Below are 22,812 nucleotides of genomic sequence, written 5' to 3' on the forward strand. Positions count from 1 at the left end.
AGACGAATCCCTAAAATAATAGGCTTATTGAGTCGGTGAATCTAGTCACTATCACTCATATATATCAAAGGATTGCCTTCATAGGCAGGAGTTCGCAACTCATTTAGGATTAAGGTTAAGTCACCTATAGTCATCCTAGTAAAATGTAAGTCTCTTCTAGCAACGGTAATATAAAGAGAGACTAATCATTTCGTGGTCCAATCTTATACGAACTCTTGTATAGGATACCCCTGCTCACTTGTCTCCACATGAATGATCAAGATCAATAATCATTTGTAACACTTTACAATAATTGTAATAATTATAAAGTAGGCCGTATCCGTAGTGTTACCAGGATAAGGTACCCAATCTTATTTATCTACTCCAAACCGTTCAGGTTATTACTTAAACATGATCCACCTTTATGTCTCCACATACATATTTAAGTTACATAAAATTATCTAGGATCTTAGTTTATTTGATTGAGTGAATGCATAAAAAATAACAATTAGTTTATTGATAATAATTTATTTACAGATTTTTACAAGCTACGAGAATACAAGAGATTTAAGACACTAATCCCAACAAAACCTTTATATAGTAAATTTAATGTGAATGAGATTTATATTAAACTATAGGTTATCAGAGAAAATGATATTTGAATATGATTTGAATATTAAATTAATTAAATCTTTGATATTTAATTTAAGATTAAATAAATGTTAATTTGATTAATTTACTTATTTAATTTATTTAAATTAGAATTAGAATTTAATTTAAATTCTAAATTAAATAAATTAATCAACCAACTCCCCTAATTTGCAGAGGAGTGGTTAGTGGGGTGAGGGGATTTAACTCCCTTCACGTTTTATTTTGAATCTCTAGAAAACTAAGAGATATAGAATACCTTTATCTCACTCTCACGTAATAAAAGAACATAGAAGAGTACTCTGGTTTTGCCTTCCCCTTCTCCAAGAACACTAAGGCGTGTCATGCTCCAAAGAGAATAGCATAGAAGATTGGTGCTTGTGTCTTGCTCGTGATTTGATCGTGTAGCAGATTTAAAAGATTGGGAAAAGGTCTTTGAGAATTGGTTCTACAAATGTTGTAATTCATCTTCCCTAATTAATCACTGTATAAAGGATGTTCAGCCTAATTCTTTATGTTTTTGTTCTATAATTTTTCTGTAACAAAATTGGGACAAAACGATGAATCACTTCCACATTAGGATTCAATGCCTTCAATATCCCAGCTCCCTACTCGAACAAATCCCCAAAAAGGTAGGCTTATTGAGTCGGTGAATCTGACCACTCTTATCCATACAGATCAAAGGATTATTCTTATAGACAATAGTTCATAACTCACTTAGGATTAAGGTTGAGTCACCTATGGTCATCCTAAATGGCGTTATAAAGATAGACTAATCATATCGTGGTCCGTTCTTATACAAACTCTTTGTATAGGATACCTTCACTAGCATGTATTCACATGAACGATTAAGATCAAATTATTTGTAACACTTTACAACTCTTATAATAATTACAAAGTGGGTCGTTCTATAGTGTCACTAGGATACTTGATGGTGGACAATCCTTGATTTCCTCTTTCTAGCTCTTTCATCAGAATCCTATTTTCCAACCCCTACCCTTTTCCTTTCAGTCAAGCCTTTTTAGCCCTTTCCTTGAGGACACACAATTTTTATAGTTAGAATAATACAAATATGAATTTAGCGATAATTCTAATACTTCAAATCTTCCCACACCACAAATTCATTATATATATATATATATATACGATTTATATTTTTACAACTTGATTTTTGTAAAGTCAACAACAATTTTGATCTGTAGTCAATTAAATACTTCCAAAAAGCTTATAAATAAGATCCCTAAGTGAAGCCACTTCAAAATAAGAGTGTATATTTACACGTACACACACTTCAAAAAATAAGAAAATATATAATAATTAAGTATGTTCTAGAGCTTTAGCTTTTGATTTTTTTATTTATTTTTTCAAAAAAATATAATTTTCTATCTTAATTTCTTACGGAAAGATTTTGAATTCATAATGAATTCCAAAAAAAAAAAACAATTTTAAAAAATTACCCTTTGAAAACCTAGAATGTAAATAAAAAAAAATAATAAAGAAAATCATAAGTACAAGTGCTAAGGTTTATAAGCTTATATTTAAAAACCTAAGGTTCTATTTAGTAATCATTTAGGTTCATTTGATAATCATTTGAGTTTTACATTTTGATTTTTTAATTTTTCAGTTTCAAAAAGTAAAAACCGTATAGGGTTGGTTACTAGTTTTTGTTTTGAACTTTTTATTTTTTATTTTTAAAAGATAAGAAATAAAAATACAAATTTAGTGTTTTTTCCTCATTTTTTGAAAATTAAGTCTAGAAATATTCCTTTCACCTCTAAATTTCTTATTTTGGAACAATTTTTTTATCAATATTTTCAAAAATCAAGCAAAATTTTTAAAACTAAAAAAGTAGTTTTTATTTATTTGTTTCGAGTTTAGCTAAGAATTCCCCTCTTACTTAATTAAGAAAAATGAAAACCATCGTAAGAAATAATTAAGAGGAATGATCAAACGGTAAATTTAATATGCAAGGAAGGAAATAATATTACAAGAGCTTGAACCTAGATCACCTTCTCTAATACTATGTCGCTAAAAGAAGCATGGCTTTTAGCAACGAATAACTAATGATAATTTAGATATCTTGCACATTTAGGGACGAAATAAAATTTTCATCTCTAACACTGTAACGAAAGAATGATAAGTTGCAATAACACAACGACTACCACAAATCATAGCAATAACCTTGCAATGACGAAAAGTCAAATTGTAGCAATATTGTGACAAAACTTCATATTGACGGACTTTTATATATGCAATCAATTAGACTTTAATCCAAGACCAATTAAGTAGGCTAGATGTTAAATTAAAAATGGACTCAAAAACTCAATATAATGGATAAAGATAAATTTAATATTATATCATCTAACATCAAGAGTATGATGTTACTATTCATTTCACATTCATTTTTATGAGTTGATCTTATTCTTGACATTTTTGTCATTCATCTTTTTTGTGCTATTTATTTTTTAGAAAAATTAAATTATCAGTTAAAAAGGGAGACTAGCTAAGTATTAGGGTTGCTGTTGATTTTGAAGGATATATATGAGAGACAAAGTAGAAAGAGAGGACAGATTGGCACTATATTTTCCAAAGCTGCCATGCAATAACATCAATTATACAATGAATCCAACCTTCCCTCCCTCTCTCAACCATTATTTTTTCTATAAAACTAAGACATTGCCTTTTCTCTCTTCATAATGTGCATGATATTATGTGAAACATGAGAATTTTTCTCTTCTAATCGTATAACAATTATGAATATCCTATTATCCATAGAGACGTTTGCTTTAAGAATCGACAATCAAGTATAAATAGAAAAGGTAAACAATAAAAATCAACACACAGATTTACGTAATTTATCAATAATATGTTAGCTATGTTCATAGGTTAGAGGGAGAATAGTTTTGTTAGAGAAAAAAATAATCAGAATACAAAATAGAGGTGCCTCTTGGGTTAAAAAATTTGTATAGTGTACTTCTCCAAATCCTAGGTTCAAAATCATAAATAATGCAAAGATGACAAATACATAAATAATTTAGGTTTTCGGGGCCATGGGCTTGGTTGTTCGAGGTATCAAATAACATATTTAAGATATTCCAATAGTTGGATTTTAACAAAATATTAAAAGTGCAGTTGTCCCACATCGAAAAAGTTCAAGGAAGTTATGAGCTCCAAGCACTCTAAAATGTCTATATCTTTGGCTTCGAATTGTCTTAATTATGAACACTTTAAGTTTAGGTATGCTAACTCTAAATTCTCTTTTATATTCTCTAATTTGAAAGTGGGATTAAAAGATGTGAGTAGTACAAAAACTTTGAAAGAGTGTTCTTGTAATTGAGGTCGGGAGATATAACTATTTTGTGCGATTGTAATAATTTTTTACATGGTAGATTTTTTCCGATCTGTTGTTTTTTTTCCCAGTTTGGAGTTTTTCCATATTAATTTTTATGTGCTCAATTTTATTGGTTTCTTTTAATTTCTCTATTATTTTCCGCTTATTCTTACATTATTAGATAGAAGTTTTCTAGTAGACATGTCATTAATATTTAATTGAAATTTTGGAAAATCTATTGAATAAAATTATTCATTTAATTGAACTTTTGATCGACAACTTGACATGTGATTTCACAAGAGATATAGAATGGTAATGTAAATATTTTTTTTAGTTCAACACTTGTGGGGTAGAGAAACGTATGAGATGGTATTATCTATTGAATTGTATATGCCCGAATAGGCAATAATGTTATATTGTAATGCTTGAAATTTTCAAAAATTAACATGAACATTATCATCAAAACAATTCTAAAACACACCAAATGATATGGATATTGAAATTTCATATACAATGGCCATAAGTGTGTTTCTTTCTTATAAGTGTTTATCAAAAGAACATTTCAAAGTTCGTATTTATAAATAGGTTAACACTCATGGTCTCATGAATTTTTATGCAAGTAATAATTTAGCTCGTGAACTTTAGTTAGTAAAAATTTAATTAATCTTTGTATTTTTAATTTCTTATACTTTAATTCCTGAAATTTAATAACTAACAATTTAGTCCCTATATTTTATAACGTGTAACAACTAATTCCATTGTAAAATATTTTGTAGGACTTCAAAAAAAATTATACATGTAGATCAATAACAAATTGGAGATTAATTTTTTTTTAATATAAATTATAAATAATAAGTTATTGGGTAATAAAAATTGACACTTAATTTCGATTAGTTATTTTTCATGATGGGGCTAAATTGTTATATATTTCAAAGTAAACAAAATTTAATTATTATAAATTAGAAAATATAGTTTTAAGAACTAAATTGTTTTACATAAATTTAAGTTTAATATAACTCTAAACCGTTCCTAACTTTAGAAGAGCATTTATCCTGATGTAAGAGGTGTTCTATATGTTTCTCATATATGTAAATTATCATCTTTCAAAAGGGGAAAAAAGAAGAAGTATATTACTTTGGTAAAAAGTATATATCTAAAGATACGTGTAACCATCTCCATACATCCCTTTAATCAAAGAGAATATATACAGAAAATATCTGTCACGTAAATTGCACAAACATGAATGCAACTGGAAAACACAATGATATTAATAGTTTCTAATAGCTTCATGAATCAAACATGAACAGAAGCTATGGAGCACATATTCAACCAATTAAAGAAAAGAAAAATGCATGATAGCTTGGTTGGATTTGTATTAAATTGACTGGTAATGAGAGAGAAAATTGATCAGAAGATTCTCAAAGAACAAACAACAGGAAAAAAATAAAAATAAAATCCTCTCTTTCTTGACTAAATTTCCGTATATATATATATATATATATATTAAGAAAAAGGATCAATTTTTATTCTAAAAGAATTAACTCCCCTGGCTCAGATCTTAACACATGATCATCAAATGAAACAACTAAAGGTTTAATAAAGCTCCACTAACAAAATAACAATTAAACAGCCTTTGATAAATAATAACAACAATAATAATCATTCGAAGATATTTAAATATAATAATCATTCAATCTTTTTAAGAAGATAAGATAGATCTTCAGGAGAGAGATCAGTTCTCAAGTGGATCCGATCGAGAGAGAGAGAGAGAATGATATTATTTCAATATACACAACCACCACATTATTAACAAAATTCAAAACACAAAACCCACCAACTTTAACATATATGTATGTCTAACAACTGTTTAATATTCTCAAAGCTCCGGCACCAGCAGCGGCGGTGGTGGCGGCAGCGTTGTTATTCGGCGACAATCTCTTAGCGTCTCGGGCCAAAGCCCGACGAGCCGAGACAATCCCGGAGGGAAACAGAGAGGCTTCAAATGCCGAGCCGTCGATCCAATCCTTCAAAAACTCCTCTTTTCCCCACTTATCCGGGATCCAAACCTGCCCCGCCACGGCCACACGGTGGCGCTTCAACCGCTCTCGACCGCTCTCCTCCGGAGCAAGAGCGGAGGAAGTAGTGTCAAGCTTTGTCTGATGATCTTGAGGACGACTTTGATCTGATTCTTGGAGAGGATGGTGAAGGAATAATGGGGAGTTGGGTTTGGGAGATGGGAGAGTCATGGTTTAGTTTTGGTGGGGTTTGGTAAAGATTGAAACTTTGAATGGAGAAATGGGAAGTTGGGGTTAGTTAATGCAAAAGAGAAGGAATTAGGGTTTGGGGGAAAGGGAGAAAAATGGTTGTGTTGAAGAAGAAGAAGAAGAGGGTTAAGAAGGGAATGGGTGGAAAGGTTAGTATGCACGTCATAGAGCAAACATATGATCTTAATTTGTATGGTAAGTGACAAATGAACGTGTCTTTTCTCAGCTTGGATTCCACTTGTGTGGCACAATCTTCTCTCTCTCTTTATTTTGAAAAGAGAGGATTTTTTCTCCAATATTGTGAGGTTGATGTTAGAGTGCATTAAGTTGAGAAGGGTTTTGTAGGGAGACTGTTTTATGCTCTTAAATTTTGTCCAATCACAAGAGAATAAGGGTATAATTTAACAATACTCTCTAGTTTTTGTATTCTTTATGAGATAGAGACTTCCTTTTTCTCATTTTCTTCTTATTTGGTAGCTTTCCCTTGTGATATTTTATCATAACAAAATTGACACATATTGTATTATATATTTATATGTATATGTATATATATATAAGATTTTTCGGGTTAAATTTGTTCGTGTCAAGTGGCCGTTTAATTAGTTTAGTTAGACATCTTTACCATCTCTAATATTGAATGATAGGTTTGAATCTTCACTATATTTTTATTTAGAGAAAGTATTATGTTTCATCTTTTGTCTTTGTACTATCATGCTAAAAGAAAACTATTGTCGTAGAAACTACATCTAATAAATAATCATTAGAGGCTAAATTATAAGTTTAGTTACTAAACTTTAAAGTTTGTGTGTAGTTGGTCTTGAACTTTTCAAAAATGTTTAAAAAATTTCTAAAGTTTGAATTTTGTATTTAATAGAATTCCTCAATTTTCATTTTCTATCTAACTAGTCATTGTCTTATTCAATATTTTAAAAAAAAGGGGCTTAAAATTCACAAAATTAATAGATACAAAATTGAAAAGTTCAAGTATTCATTATTATACATAAAATTCAAAATTATATCTAATAATAGACTAATTGGTTTTTTAAATATTTCAAAAACATTGATCAAGAATCTCTATTAAAGAATTTTAAAGATCACTTTTGAAAGTTTAAGGATTAAATAGACATAAATCTAAAGTTTAAGGACTAAAATCTAAAATAGATGACGTTGATGCTAAGAAATTTTTTATATATCATGATTTTATAAAAATTTGAAAATTCTTTCGTATCAAGAAAATGACTATCCTATCTACGTTGCATAGAGTTCAAGTCTTAGAAAACATTTTTATTTATTTAATTTAAAATATGTGGAACTAAAAGAAAATCCTTAAAATATATAATGATTTTGAATATGAAAAAAATGACTTTCACAATTTTAAAATCACTCCCAAACATTCATTCTATTCTATACATAAATACTGATGATGCTAACGTCGCAGCCAACATCACCCTTCCCTTCCACAAATATATTATTATTATTTATTTTAATTAAATAGAGAATTAAACTTCAAACACCAAACCGGAAACTCATATTTTAAGTCAATGAGCTATACCCACTTTAAAAATCTTTAACATTTTCATATCCATTTGAATTAAATATATATATATATATATATATATATATATATATATATATTCATTTAATAGGAAATTTATTGTCCATTAAATCAACGGTTTAATTCTTGTAGTTTGGACTCCATTTAAATTTTTGTATCAGTCATGTAGTTATCAAATATATATACAAACCTCAGTTATTTTCAGAACCAAATAGACAATGTCTAAACTTACAATTTAATTTTAAATTTAAAAAAGTTTCAATTATGCCTGTTTGACTTAAATGTCCTGTGAGCAAAGATTGGTTATAACTCAAGAAACCAGCACACTTTACAAATTAAAACTCAGAATGCATAATTAAGATACTTGGAATCAAACTAATGAAGAAGTACATTTAATCAACTTACAACAAGGTATTAAGGCAATTCCATGAAAACTACTTCATCTTGACTTCAGCCATTACAGTATTTTGCTGAAAAAGCTACTGTTGAGCAACTTTATCAAAAGAAGAATACAACTAACTCAAGTTTTTCAGCTAGAAACATATTTCATATTGTAACTACAGATAAGCAATATATGAACTATTTATTACTCAACAAATATACAAAGTAACCAAACCGAAGAAGGGTATACAGATACTACCACCTATAGCAGCATAATATATGTACGTAGGAAGGAAGGCCATGGCGACAAACAAATGCTCCAACTGAAATAAGGATGATTAAGCTCTAGGATAGCGTGAGCGACCTTTCTTCTTCAAGAATTCTGGGATTTCAAACGAACTACCTTCACTCAAAGAAGAAGGTCTACGGTTGTTTCCAAAATTGTTGTCTCCCTGTGATAGTTGACTGGCCTGTAAAAAAAGGGACAAAACAGGTTCTTAAGCTTTTAGCACGATTTCGTGTATCTCGTCACAGACCTATACCAGAATACTGAATTCAACACCATATTTGGTGCAGATGCAACAATACCTGAAGCGCCCTTCCTTCGCTTTCTTCTTGGCGCTTGAATCCAGTAGCAATTAGAGTTATACTAACCTGAATGTGAAAGACATCAATTTTCAAATTAAGATGGAATTCAAGTTCATATGGTTCTCTTATTGGACAGTAGGAAGAAATAAAAATTGCTCCCCAAATGCATCAATGCCTGACTATCAAATCCAAATGCAACTTCAAATGAATTATGGTGAAACTTATAACTCACTTGACCACTGAGTGAAGGATCTATCACTGCTCCAAATATTAGATTAGCAGTAGGATCCACAAGGTCATATATAACCTCCGCTGCAGCATTCACCTGTGATTGGATACGAGAAATGTTGAGAAAAAGATACTAACATTACATCATTAGTAATAGAAGTACAATGATTCAGATTCAAGTTGGAATTTTGGTTCAATTATAAGTTTAGTTCCTCAACTTTCAAGTTCATGTCTGAAAGCTCTATGGACTATAAAAAGTGTGTAATAAGGCCCACTTTAAAAATATCTAACAAATCCTTGAATATTCATTTTTGGGTGTAATAAGTACTTATATTTGAAGAATAAAAAAATTGTTTTTCCACCTTTATCGTGCAAACACAAAAAAGGGCTAGTCTTCGGGTTTTGAAAAATTAACTAATCTATTATAAAATTGTATAATTGAAACCTAAGCTCTCCATCCATAGCATCGGGTGACCAAGTAATGTATGCAATCCTATATGTGCAGATTTCCCCATAATACAAATTAGTAAAATAAAAATCAAAGTTATGGCATTCGATCTCATACTGCAAGAAATCCAAGAATTTTTGGGAGCACTAGCACGAGCAAAAATGGTGGAAAAGTCTACAGTCTGAAACAGGGTAAAACGATCCAAAATCACCTACTTGATTGATTGACATACCTTTTATAGCTGCTTTATCTGCCTGAAGTTGTGTAAAGCAGAAATGAATTAACAAATATGAAAGACTTACTCCACCCATCCCAAGAATAACAGAAGAGAGTTATCTCCAACCACTAACATCGTTCATGAGTTAAGGGCCATATTGGACGCAAAATAGAAAATCCTTAGAAGTGTAGGGACTAAACTTGTGAATGTGGTGATCGATTCTTGATCCCAATGGAGCACTTTTTGTGAAGCCTATTCTAAAAGAACTAAAGAAATCTTTTTTTTTTTTGTTGCAAATGATTTCTTTTTAACTATTTTTAACCTTCCAATTCTTACTTTGAACTGTTCAGTCTTAAATTTTTAATCTTCGATTCTAAATTTCACAAGTTTCTTTGGTTTTGGGATTTAGGAAGTGAGAGTACTGAAGATTTGATCTAAATAGACTTTGTTGTTTATTTTATCATTCACCTCCGTGGACTAATTAATTTAATGTTGTTGACATGGTGATGCATAGACTACTATCTGAAGTCTTGTGGGTACGAATTGTTGCATGAATAGATAATTAAGGCGGGCCTTATGCGACTTGGGCTAAGAATTCCAAGTCCATAATGGTAACGAGAGAAAAGTAGTGAACTCAAACTTCATAAAAATCACCAGCCACTACATCTAATTTCCGTTCATAGACTGTATCAATCTCATAAACATGGTAGATTCAAACTTATGGCATACATCAGGTATATAAATTATGAATTACGATAAGTGATTTAAGTTTTGAGAGCAGTGAGATAAAGATACTTAAATAGGTTGTGAAAGGCAGGTGAGAGGAAAGGAGAGAGCCACACCTCATATAAAGTCAAATCACTTCCACCAGTTATGTTCCACACAATTCCAGTGGCTCTTTCTATGCCAATATCTAATAGAGGTGATTGGATAGCGTTTAAAGCTGCATCTCTTGCCCTTGTCTTTCCTGCACCAATGTAAACAAGAGGTAGAATTGGTTTATATTAGAGCAGCTGATCAAATATTTGAGAGTTTCGAGAAAAAGGGAAGAGAGAGAGACATCTCATAAGGCTAAACCCACTGCGTCACTGCCAGACAAAGTAACGTCGAAAGAAATAAACCATAACGGAGACTTGGTTTCCTTCAGATTTCAAATGGGAGGGAAGGATTTGCTTATTTCAGACTGGTATATCCCAAGATACAAGCTTGTTTGTCAAACAGGTTACATAAACTTATACTTGTGAAATCTATCTTTTATCCTAGATATTAGTTTTTATAAATCATATACAATATAAATCTATGTTTTCATAATTCAATCTTCTAGACAAGCTAAACACAAATTACAAAGATATTACAACATAGTATTATCTAATTCTACTCAAGATTTCTTCTTTACCATATCACAAGGGCACTCCATTCTAAGTTGAATGGATGCATTCTTCGGGAGATCTTGGTTGGAATAAAACAGCAGAATCTTTCCAAATGTGAGCAGAGACAGTGGATGATGTGGAAGAACTTATTTTTACAGCTTAGTATTGATCTTACTTAAATAGATATTTTATAGTTACGATATTTATATGATTTTCACCAATAGTAGGAAGTTCCATTGTTTTTTGTTTTCCAGCCCAGTACCTTCAACATTTCAATTATGAATAAAAGTTTCCTAACTTAAAGAAAGAAAAGAACCAAAAAAACAAAAAAGACTAGGAAGAAGAAGAGGAGGTTAGATATTAGAAAAGGTCAGATCCATAGACATTGGAAGGATAGTTCTGTCTATTTGGATCTTTTGATAATTTGGAAGAAACAGTGGGAATTTGGTCCAAATAACGTTTCATTTCTCTGATGAGAAATAAAGAATAATGAAACAATTGCATAGGTTTTAAAATTAGAGATGGTGGATAAAAATGAAAATTTTGGCAGTTCACAGTTGAGACAAAAAAGAATCAGACCAAACTTTAAACTTTAATATAACATTAAATCCTCTGTAAATATGCATCTTAGAGTTACCAGTAGCAGTTCCTATTCCCATCAACGAAGAACCAGCATTTGCCATTATAGCACGGACATCAGCAAAATCTACATTTACCAGCCCCGGTATCTGATTGTTGTAATGTAGTAACAAACCACAAGTTAGATCTCAAAGAGCGTTTGTAAACCACTTCTACAGATAAATTTATGGCTAGAAGGCATTTTTAATTCAACATTTTGGACTTAACCTCAAAGTGGAAAGTAATCACAAAAGGTAGAACTACATATCCAATAAAAGCTCCAGGTAAATTTTCACCACGCAATTTTCACAAAATATTTGAAAAGTAGAGGTTTTCATACCATCAATAGTCAAAACCACTAAATAGAAGAAATTAACTCCATAAAAAGGCTTTCTAAAAGCATAGAGAATCTTTAGTTTAAAGTTCTTGAGGTCTGTAAATACCGTGATGATGTCAGAGATACCACGGACACCTTGCCGAAGAATGTCATCAGCCAAATTAAATGCTTCTGTTACAGGGGTGGACTGCGAAACTGCTGTAAGTAATTTGTCATTCGGGATAACTATCAATGTATCAACTTTGTCTCTCAAAGTTGCAATTCCTTCCTGCGCTTGAACTGCTCTTCTTCGTCCTTCAAAAGAGAAGGGTGTAGTAACAATACCAACTGTTAATATGCCCATTGACTTTGCAATGCCTGCAATAACAGGAGCCCCTCCAGTTCCAGTTCCTCCACCCATCCCAGACTACAAGCATGGAGGTTATTTCAAAGTTAGAAAAGACGCTAGGTCTTAGTCTAGCATATGTGGTTGAACATTATAGTCAAAGAATAAATTGGAGATGAACCCAAAATCTACACTAGCATGTATCATAATTAAGCATAATTCTCTTCACGATTAGACATTACATGGTTTTTTTTTTTTCTTGACATGAAGATTGAAATGAAAAAACTAATGTCTGATCTTCAAGAGAATAATGCTCACGTAAAAAGTGAATAGTTAAGAAGTCAACATAAAATGGGATGTTAGCACTGAGGTCAACTTCTTAGGAAATATAATCCTGAAGCCAAAATGCAGTCAAAAGTTGCAGAATGTCAACTGGAGGCAAGGAATCAGAAAAAATAAAAATAAAAGCAAGAAAAGAATAGCATGCAAAAGGAAGCTATAACGAGAAATCCATAGTTCTCGTTCCTTGATATTCCAATGCTTCAATCGTTCCTATGTCAAGTATGACATCCACCAGAGAGATGTACAATTATTGGCTAAGCACCTCTCAATTAAGGTAGCCGACTACTGAGTGACTTACAAATATATAACATACTCTTCATAGTATTGCTTTAACTTGTCCTTTTTTTTCCTCTATATATTAAGAAAAATCATGAAGTCGTGGAAGTGAAACTTGTATCTGCTAAAACAGTGGTGGAGGAAACAAATAGTGAAGCAGTAGAAGCAGTGCATTCCAGGGCTAAAGAAGCTTGACTTACAGTGACAAAAACCATGTCAGATCCATAAAGCGCCTCTTCTATAGCTTCTTTACTTTCGTTTGCAGCACTCATGCCAATCTCAGGATTCCCACCAGCACCAAGACCTCTTGTAAGTTCTCGACCGATTTGTAGACGGTTCTCAGGATAGACAGGGGACATTTTCATCGCTTGCACATCTGTATTAACAATCCAAAACTCCACACCCTGCATCGAACTTTCAATCATCCGATTAACTGCATTTGATCCACCACCCCCCACACCAATAACTTTAATCCTTGCCTCGTTGTAATTACTACTGGATGCATCTTCCAAGTTCTCGGGTGTAATTCCACCCAAATTTTCCTTTCTTGGGCTATTAACTGAACTGTTTCCCTCGCCTCTTAGCATTGAAATTTCAGGGTGTAAATCCAGAAATGGATCCCTGTTCTGATATGGGCTGACATTGTGAGAATTGGAAGAAGACTTAGCCAAATTAGATTTTTGATTGATACCCACAAACCCATTCCTATCCTCGGGCATTTTCATATAGCTTTTCCCCGGGTGGTGCTCCATAGAAACTCTGCCTCCAAGAGCAGACAACATTCCAACAGGGTTTCGAGTAAGAGTGAAATTCATCGACGCATAACTTGCCATTATCCAACACAGTGAATCTCCCACCCTTAGAAAATGCAGCTGAAAATGAAAAGAAACTCAGATACATAACTGGTCTAAAATTTTCGAACTCTTTGATTAATTGTGTCACCATCAAGAAAACACAAATTCAGAAGACTAATGAAAGAAGGGCAATCTAAGTGAGATGTTAAATCCGTAACAGACTGAAAACAAATTCTAGAAATCAAGATTTCGCAGAAACTATACAATGAACTCTGAAACGCAAAACTCAAAAGTGTGGAAGAAAACTCGAAACCCATTACACATTATCAATCGAATTCAACAGCAAAAGAAAATTAAACCCAATAAACTCGAGCAGAAAAAAGATAGAACTTCAAAGAAAGATATCGAAAAGGGAAAAGGAATCTACATTTTCGAAAAGGGCACCTGAAAATGCTTCTGAATAGTACCAAAAATCGTCGGAGAGCAAATCCAAATTGGGTCGAAGAGATACAAGAGTGGTAGTAATCTTGATTCTTGAGCAAGGGCAAACAAGCAATTCGGTTCAACTAAACCTCCGCTAACAGTCCAATCTTTTCTTATTCTTCCTGAGCTAGTTGAATTGAAATAATACTCGTGATATCCATTTCGTGGTCAGAAGTTTGATTCTCTCCTCCACGATATTTTTATAAAAAAATTATTATTTACTAATGATCGGACAGAATAATCCAAAAAATTTAAATATCTTATACATAAAATTCGACTTTCTATCATTATCTTTCATTTTTTAAAATGTATGAGATATTAGATTAAAGTAAGAATCAAAAGTTCAAAAATATATTAGAAACAAAATTGAAAGTTTAGATGTTTATTACATCATTTTTAAAGTTCAACATCTCTTACACGTAAATTTGGAAGTTTAAAAATTAAAGACCGTTTGGTAATCAGTTTGTTTTTAAATTTTTTTTTTTTTGAAAATTAAACCTATGACACTATTTTCATCTTCAAATTTCTTCATTTGTTATCTATTTTTCACCAATAATTTAAAAAAATTAAACCATTTTGAAAAATAAAAAAGTAATTTTAAAACTTTGTTATTGTTTTTAGAATTTGATTAAGAATTCAACCATTATACTTAAGACTGATACAAATCATAATAAAAAATAGAAGGAAATAAGTTTAATTTTTAAAAACAAAAAATCAAATGATTACTCACGAAACCTAAATTTATAATTATTTTTTATTGTTTAAACTTGTAAATCAACCCTACTAACTTACTACCACATAATTTGAGGTGTAGTATTATATATACTATATATGTCATATATAAATGGAGTTATGTCGTACATAAATGGAGTTTAAATGGAGAAGAATCGATATTTGCCAATTTTACCCTTGGCATTTTTAATACATATCTATTTTACTCTTAATTTTTAGTCATTAGAACAACGAATTAATTATTGTTATTATTATTATTTCAAAAATGAGTATCTTCTAATATGATTTGAACATGGAAGAAAAACACTTTGTAGAACATTATCTATGTCAAAAATTTATTTTATTTTTAAATATTAAATTAAATAACATGTGTTGTGTTAAATTCAATTTCGTATATTAAATAAAATGTGTTGCAAAAGGTTATATATGTTTAAAATTGATATATGGAAAAAGAATTATTAAATAAAATGGTATAATGAAAAAAATTGTATAACTTATCATTCACATAATAATATTATTGTATGTGTTAGTCAAATTTTTCTCGAATAACATAAGAATAACTTTTGTAAAACTCGTATAAATAAGAACAAGAGTTTGTTATATACTTATTAATAATGAATTTTGAATTATATTTCAAATATAAATCATATTAGAACTAATTAAGTGTCATCATCAAAAGAGTTTAGAATAAGAATAAGAAACATTCTAAAAAAATGTAAAGGTTTTATGGATTCTAAGCAAGTGAATTCTTATTTGCTATCTTATTCCTTGAATACAGAAAAGGCAAATGATGAAGTAATTATATACAATGTGAGTTTCGAAAATGATGAAAGGAACGAGACAAAGGCTGACATTTAGGACCGCTTCTTAGTGTATCCGGCCATGTAGTATTTAAAGGCGAACAGCGAAGCTCCAAAACCAACGGTTCCAAGAACCAGAAAGAATGAATAGCAAATGCAACAATTGTACACCAGAGGGAGGACAAACTCCTTGTCACTCTCTGTCTTTATTTTTGAAAGGAAGTATATACCATAACCAAACATATACAATGCAGGCGAACCCCCACGTAATACAGATCTGCAATATAATCACAATGAACTTACTTCGATAGTAATTGGCATGACTTTTATTTCTACTTGTTGACAAAAAGGTTAAAAGAAGGATAAATTACCTCCACCACCAGTCGTAATCATGTTTGAGTAGCTGAATACTAGTAAGTGTAACTCCACTAACAATGGTAGTTAAGATGACCATTAAGAATGCAGCAAATAAGGTGAGGAATGACCCACAAACTTTCAAACCCCACAAGCTTGCATAGATATCATCCATTAGAGGGGAGATTGGCAAGAAAATTCCAAGGCCCCCAAGAACCATTTGGGCAGGTGTCTTCATATACCATAAAGGGGAAGGTGATCTGTTATATAGGAGTAGTCTTCTGGTGGAACAAGTTGCAGTGTTACGCTCTGGTCTATAGAAGTCTCTTATTGCAATACACCACATGTACATCAAAATGGCACTGCCAAATCCTGCTAATAAAAGATTATAGATCGCATTGTCAACCATTGGAGTACTAATCCCAAATACCATTCCTAGGACAACAGCTATGAACACTGGGAAAAAGTAGAGTGCGCCAGTCTGAAAGACACATTCTTTCTGCACGAAAGAAATTCATTAGAAGAGAAGCATGAATGGACAGATGTAAAATGGTGAAATCACAAGGTTTTGAGAATATATATACCGATCCAATTGGGGAAAATTTCTCATGAAATGATCTGGCCATAAATGCAGATAGTACTGATGTTATACAATATGCCAAAACAAGATCAACAGAGATTTTTTCATGGTCGCAAGGGTAGATACCATCATATGCAGAAACAAAAAGCAACACAATGCTGCAGACACAATTGGTTTGATGATTAGATGCTGATTTAGATGATAAGACTATGCCTGTAAAATACAATTTTAACTGTTACATGATTAGATGCTGAGTTCCAACGCCCAGTATAGCACCGAGTAAGGATGTGAACATAGGACAGAAGCACATTTTATCATTTAAACGACGAATAGTTCCATGAGGTTGTCTGTAAATAATCAAAAATATATATACATATGAACGATTAACGACAGTCTTGAATGTAATTGACCTTAATTACAAGAACAAAAAGAAGGCCCATGTTACCTGTTCCTCAAGAAATACCGAAAGAGATACGGCGAAGCAAGTACAAGAGGCAAAATGATCCACCAAAAGGCCAAGATACTCCAAAGCCAGAGTGAAGACCAAAACAAGCGTCGATTCTCTTCCAAAACCCACATGGCTTTCTCAGCTGAAGCTCTGTTCCCGGGTATAAAGTAACTCGAATTTTCTATGGATTTGATTTCATTCCAAAAGACAGAGTAGGAAAATTCGACTAGGGTTTCAGTACAATTGGTTATGTCAACAGAAGAATCAAGACTATTTACAACACTAATGCCCATCACTTGATTCTCCATGAAATCAACATTGAATTCAATGTGATTGAAAAGATAAAATTTCTGTCCTAATCCTGTTGTTTCAATGACTTCCCCCACCTTACTCCCAAACCAGATGTCGTCAAAGTACATTTGGTATTCAAGTTTGTTTGCAATGGAAAACCTAAACATTTTGAGATCATGTTCTGTCATATACTTCTCGCAAAGAAACCCCTCCGACTCCGAAACGCCAAATTTCAACTCATATTGGGTGTTGGTTAAGCAGTCGCCTGCCAGAATTTCATTCAGGGTTCTCCTTTTGGATATTCCTTCTGTAGTCAATGGAAATACACAACAAATCAAACATAAACGATGTATATAATGTATATAATATCAATTTAATGAAGAGAGCAATGTGATCTTCACCTCCAGGAGGGCAAAATGGAAGCGAAAAATATGAGTATGCGTCGCTAGAAATCAGAAAAGGAGAAATAATTAACAACATCGATCAGTATAACAAGTTAAAGAACTATAAGTTCTTACACTCTTTGATCTCCCGATCATTACTAATTTTGTTTGAATCAAGAAAAGAAATTGATTCATGAAGCAAGCAATGCAAATGTAGTTTTCGTTCATATATACTTGAAATGGTAAATTGTTTTTTATGCTCTTTCCAATTGGAGAAAGCCCTGAGAATTTAAGCTATCACTTCGGATTGCGAATCAAACTTATTTGGTTTCTTCAAGAACTGATTTCTCAGTCGCAGCAACGAAAAATAGGGTTAGTGATCTGCAGATTAGGCCGATTAGAGAGAAGAAAACAGCTATGGAGATGAAATCTTTCCGATATAGCTTGATTATTGCAAGAAAATGAAAAAGATGAACGGAGTAATCAGTAATTAGTGATCACCATCGTTCATCAACCCCAAATACTTTGTTGGCGAACACAGGAATCCACTCTCCGTATGCATAACCTTGCTTTGATGAAGAATCTTGTCTTTTCCGGTCAGAAGCTTTGAAGATCCTGGCCGAGAATGGTAGTGGCAGAAAAAGAATGGAAACAAGGATCAAGAAAAACAGTTTACGATTTGGCGCCATTCTTGATGCAGCAACTGAAATATTCAAAAATGGAGGGAAAATCTAAAGCCTCAGGTATTATTATATAGAGAAGAACTCGGTTTTTCCGCTAATTGTATCGATAACTATATTAATTTTCACATTCTTTTTTAAGTTTTTTTAATTATTATTACAATAATATGTTTAGCAATAATTATATCCTCATTTTATAGTTCAAATTTACCCCTATAGCTCTAAACTTATTGGTTATATCCATTTAAACGATAAACTAATAATTGTATAATTTAAATTTCAAATATTTCGTAAGTGTATCAATTTACCCTCTCCATCACATTTTATTTTTATAAAAATCATGTGGGACTCATAAATTTATTCATTAATTAAACACTTAAACTTTCATTAGCGAATAAATAAAAATTTCCTTATAAACTTTCTATATAACAATTCTAATCATCCATTTTATTAATCTGACAATTGAAGAAGTTTATAAATGTGTAAGAATTGAAAGCATAAAAGATTTTCAAATGTAATCTTAATAAATTGTATAAAGTGATTCACTTATAACAATTTAAAAGTATAATCAAAACAATTCTATGTTTCACATTATATTTTTCAAACTATGTCTAATTGAGAGTATTAATTGATTAACTTATAAAATTCCACGTTTAAATTGATACAACCCCCAAAGTTTAGGGGTGTGAATTGAACTTTTTGCAAAAGAATTGTACTTTCCTTCAATCACATTTAGGGTAAAATATTTAATGAGAATTATGTCTTATCAAGCATATTGTCACGAGGTTAGAGTTCTTACACACGCGGCGTCTCCCGTGCAGCACCTCGGTTTCCGAACACTGTTAAACCTCTAAAACGAGTTCCTAGTGCCTTTGATAGGCTAAAATACCTCTTGAGGCTTACTTGGTGCATCTTTTGACAGCAAGAACATCCAAGTGTCGCACGTTCGGTTAGTTCAATAACTAACCATATGACAGAGTGGTATCAGAGCAGTGGTTGCACACGTGATCTTCACCAAACGCTCCATCTTGAAGGTGCAGGGATAAAAGCCCTAACGTAGTGGAATTAATCAGGACCTTTTCTTGAAATTAATTTAGAAAATGTGAAATACCAATACACTAGAAAACAAGACAGAATATCACAAATATTTAACAAAAACAAAACCTACTGTAAAATTCCTAGGTTAAGTATGCATTGTAAAATTAGGAAATCAAGGCTACAATCCTAGAGAGAAAAGGAAATAGATAATCACTTTCGTTGAAGACTCGAATGCCAATTCTCTTTGGATTTCTTGAACACCACCAATAAGCTACTTTTCTATTCTCTAAGAATTCTTGGTTAAGGTTTATGGGAACCAAAATTAGAGGAAGAACGAGGAGAATTTTGGAGATATCAATTTTCACATAACATTTCTATGTATTAAAACAAAAACAATCACCTCCAAAAGCTTACATTTTGTAGGTCTCTTAACCAAATTGAGAGAGATGGGAAACGTGAGATAGTCCACGTTTCAGATAGCTCCTCTACGTGGGAGTTATCTTATTTTAATTAATTAATTAATTAAAATAATTAATAATTAACTAAATATAATTTTATTAATAATTTCACTTAAATCATATTTAAATGAAAAACATCTTTCACATAATTTATAATTTTGCTTAAATTAGTTTAATTAAATCAAATAATTATTTAATTCTTCAATTAAATATATTTAATTCGACTTACATTCAAATCCTATTCAATTGTATTTCTCTCATAACCTATAGTTTTAATGTGCATATAATACGCATTAATTTTAACATATACTTTTAATATGAATCCAATTCATATTAAATTAATATTTCAACTCATTCAAATATTTAATTCTCAAACATAAATTTATATTATAAAGTGTAATTAAAATATAAACTTTATATTATAATGTATCATTATACATTATATTATTTCCCTAAGTGAATTTGAACATTTCAAACTCTATTCAAGACATATTTACCTCAATTCCCTTTATGAGCTAAGAAAGGGACCTCATGGGCATATAGATCAAAAGCTCCAACGATGTGAGATTAATTGGCTAAATTTATTAACCGCAATTCATGACAGAGATTTCTCTTCACTAGGATGACCATAGGTAACATAACCTCAATCCTAAGTGAGTTGGGAATTTCTGCCTTTGAGGGCAGACCTTTGATTTGCATAGGTGTGAGTGGCCAGATCGCCGACTCAAACCTACCACTTTGGAGATTCGTCCGATTTGGGAGCTGGGAACTCAGCTACACAAGATGGAATTCACTCCTTCCTCAAAGTAGGGATAAGTAGATAGATTGCTCCTTTAAGGGCTGATCCTGGGGTTTGAATGATGTGGCCCACACACCTTCTCATGGCCTGAGAGGTGTCCAACATAGTAGGACTATGTTGTATTGTTCATTAGAGGGATCAGTGGTACTTAAAGAGTTAGATGTAACTACATGGGCAAAATAGTAAATTGGTCCAGCTGTACTTACAAGCATCTGTGAGGATTATCGTACTGTTGATTAGTTATATTTGATGGACACAGAAATATATCTGTGGTGAGAAGAGTGCAGTTGTCAATCTTTAGTGGAATGCCTCACAGTTAACGGATAGTGGATCTCGTGGCTAAAGAGTTTAGTCAGTTATTCACGTACCATTGGAGCTTCGAGCCATAGATCCATAAGGTCCCATTGGTAGCTCAATGGATTCGAGTTTATAATCAGTTTTTGGGTCAGATTGAAGTGTTCAAATTGACAATAGGGAGTTTGATTATATATGATATGATTAAACTGGTCAATTATATATGATATGGTTGACATGATGTATGAGATACATTAATTGGAGGAAAAGGATATAAATATGATTTATATCTAGTGGAGGAGAAAAGAACTATGGTTCATATGTTGCATATGATGTGATATTAAACCATAGGTTATAAATATAATATGATTATATTTATTTTTTAATTAAACAATTATGGGATAATTGTTGGCAATTTCTTCTCTGTAACTGAATGAGATAGTAGGAGGTTACATTCAGTTTTCGTAACTGAAGGATAAAATGAAAATGGTTTTCATTTTGCAAGTGATCAGATATTCGCTCCCCGATTGAATACACTGCCTATCGCCTAGCAAACCAAGAGCATACATGATAGCTCAAAGTTTACTACCTGATCATATACACGCACGCATTTCCTAAACGATCGCATAATATTACCTAAACGATCGTCTAGCTTTTACTAAACGATTGGACGCTCGAGCGTTTTACTAAACAATCGTCAATACGATTAGCCCCAGTTTACTATACGATTTTGTACCTTTTACTAAACGATCAAGCAGTCGTCTATACGATAGACTTCCAATATCTTCCACTTGCTTGGTTGTGGTAAACGATTGTTCCTTCCTCCTTCCCCCTACCAAATCCAACAGAGCCCACACCTTCTAGATTCTCACTCCGAGAATACCAAGTTTTTAAGTGGTTGTGTCCTCCATTGTTGCCTTGTTCATGATGAGTCCATTCGGGAGTAGATGACAGCGAGATTTGGTGGACGATTGGTTTAGCTTGCACAGCGACAACGAGAGGTGTAATCCTTTGACGAGAGCGAGAATCAAAGCAAAGAAGAATTCTTCAACTGGTATGTATCTTATTCCTTTGTTGTTTAATAGTTCAAAGCATGTCGTAATTGGTTGTTAAATGCACGACTAGCATGTTTATTAGTGACTGCGGTGTTCCTGTCACAATAAGTTTGAAACGATTTTGCTTTCGCTCATATGTGCTCTTTGATAAGAGTTTCTTCAAACTCATACTGCCCACACCCTCGAAGATGGGTGTCTGCAAAGCATGGGTCTTTCTGGGACATGAAGTGTCACACTCTTCCCTGGATTACCCTCTTAATCCATGAAGAGATGTGAAGACAGCAGTTGCCAACTTTCCTGTGACAACTACTGCCAACATACTCCTATGAACTTACGTCCTTCATACCTGTTAAACCTGATTAGCAGTTTATACTTTTCTAGAACTTAATGAATGAACGGTGAAGTTTCACAGTGGAAGCGAGATCATTTGAATCTCGATTTTTACACATAATCAAAATTTACAGAACATAAAACTTATGCATTGTACAAAGAATTCACAACATGCTTCTCTAGAATAAGGAATCAGTGTTAGAGATAACAACTTATCCTTGAAGCCAAAATTATTCAAGCAATCCCTTGATCCAGTTTCGCCATCTTTTGTCTTGTCTTGTTGCACACCTTCTTTTTTTAGTTTTTTTATTTTCTTCTATTTTTTCTTATTCCCTCCTTTTTTTCATTTTTCATATTCTTTTCTTTCTTCAGTTTTTGCATCTTCC

The 22,812-nt window shown here is 32.1% G+C and overlaps 3 protein-coding genes across 4 annotated transcripts; all 3 read right to left on the minus strand.

The window, feature by feature from the left end:
• Window positions 1-5,614: 5,614 nt before the first annotated feature.
• On the minus strand, window positions 5,615-6,588 carry LOC120074044 (uncharacterized). The gene has a single exon (XM_039027024.2). The coding sequence runs from the start codon at window positions 6,202-6,204 to the stop codon at window positions 5,815-5,817; it is 390 nt and encodes a 129-aa protein (XP_038882952.1). The 5' UTR covers window positions 6,205-6,588; the 3' UTR covers window positions 5,615-5,814.
• Window positions 6,589-8,191: 1,603 nt separating this feature from the next.
• Window positions 8,192-14,372, minus strand: LOC120074125 (cell division protein FtsZ homolog 2-1, chloroplastic). Of its 2 annotated transcripts, none has more exons than XM_039027144.2 (8): window positions 14,129-14,372; window positions 13,108-13,779; window positions 12,071-12,370; window positions 11,647-11,737; window positions 10,482-10,606; window positions 8,979-9,071; window positions 8,747-8,812; window positions 8,192-8,628 (listed from the first exon to the last, which is right to left on the minus strand). In XM_039027144.2, exons 2-8 carry the CDS (start codon window positions 13,738-13,740, stop codon window positions 8,497-8,499), a joined length of 1,440 nt encoding a protein of 479 aa, XP_038883072.1. In that variant the 5' UTR covers window positions 13,741-13,779; window positions 14,129-14,372; the 3' UTR covers window positions 8,192-8,496. The 2 variants fall into 2 exon arrangements, with proteins under 2 accessions (XP_038883072.1, XP_038883073.1); XM_039027145.2 differs by having other exon boundaries at window positions 14,146-14,322.
• Window positions 14,373-15,696: 1,324 nt separating this feature from the next.
• On the minus strand, window positions 15,697-18,521 carry LOC120072583 (transmembrane 9 superfamily member 5-like). Its single transcript, XM_039024979.2, has 7 exons — window positions 18,274-18,521; window positions 17,791-17,834; window positions 17,096-17,696; window positions 16,890-16,997; window positions 16,655-16,808; window positions 16,088-16,569; window positions 15,697-15,993 (listed from the first exon to the last, which is right to left on the minus strand). Exons 1-7 carry the CDS (start codon window positions 18,459-18,461, stop codon window positions 15,771-15,773), a joined length of 1,800 nt encoding a protein of 599 aa, XP_038880907.1. The 5' UTR covers window positions 18,462-18,521; the 3' UTR covers window positions 15,697-15,770.
• Between the last annotated feature and the right edge of the window lie 4,291 nt (window positions 18,522-22,812).

This window comes from Benincasa hispida, chromosome 3 (assembly GCF_027475165.1).
Source record: "Benincasa hispida cultivar pf3 chromosome 3, pf3_genome.v1.1, whole genome shotgun sequence".
NCBI lineage: Eukaryota > Viridiplantae > Streptophyta > Magnoliopsida > Cucurbitales > Cucurbitaceae > Benincasa > Benincasa hispida.

Coding starts and splice junctions, on each gene's coding strand:
- LOC120074044 (XM_039027024.2), bottom strand. CDS start 6,204: ATGACTCTCCCATCTCCCAAACCCAACTCCCCATTATTCCTTCACCAT.
- LOC120074125 (XM_039027144.2), bottom strand. CDS start 13,740: ATGGCAAGTTATGCGTCGATGAATTTCACTCTTACTCGAAACCCTGTT. Junction 11,738..12,070: donor GTATCTCTGACATCATCACG/GTATTTACAGAC, acceptor TACAACAATCAG/ATACCGGGGCTGGTAAATGT. Junction 8,813..8,978: donor ATCCTTCACTCAGTGGTCAA/GTGAGTTATAAG, acceptor TTTCACATTCAG/GTTAGTATAACTCTAATTGC.
- LOC120072583 (XM_039024979.2), bottom strand. CDS start 18,461: ATGGCGCCAAATCGTAAACTGTTTTTCTTGATCCTTGTTTCCATTCTT. Junction 17,835..18,273: donor TTTGGGGTTGATGAACGATG/GTGATCACTAAT, acceptor TCTGATTTCTAG/CGACGCATACTCATATTTTT. Junction 17,697..17,790: donor TCCATTTTGCCCTCCTGGAG/GTGAAGATCACA, acceptor CATTGACTACAG/AAGGAATATCCAAAAGGAGA.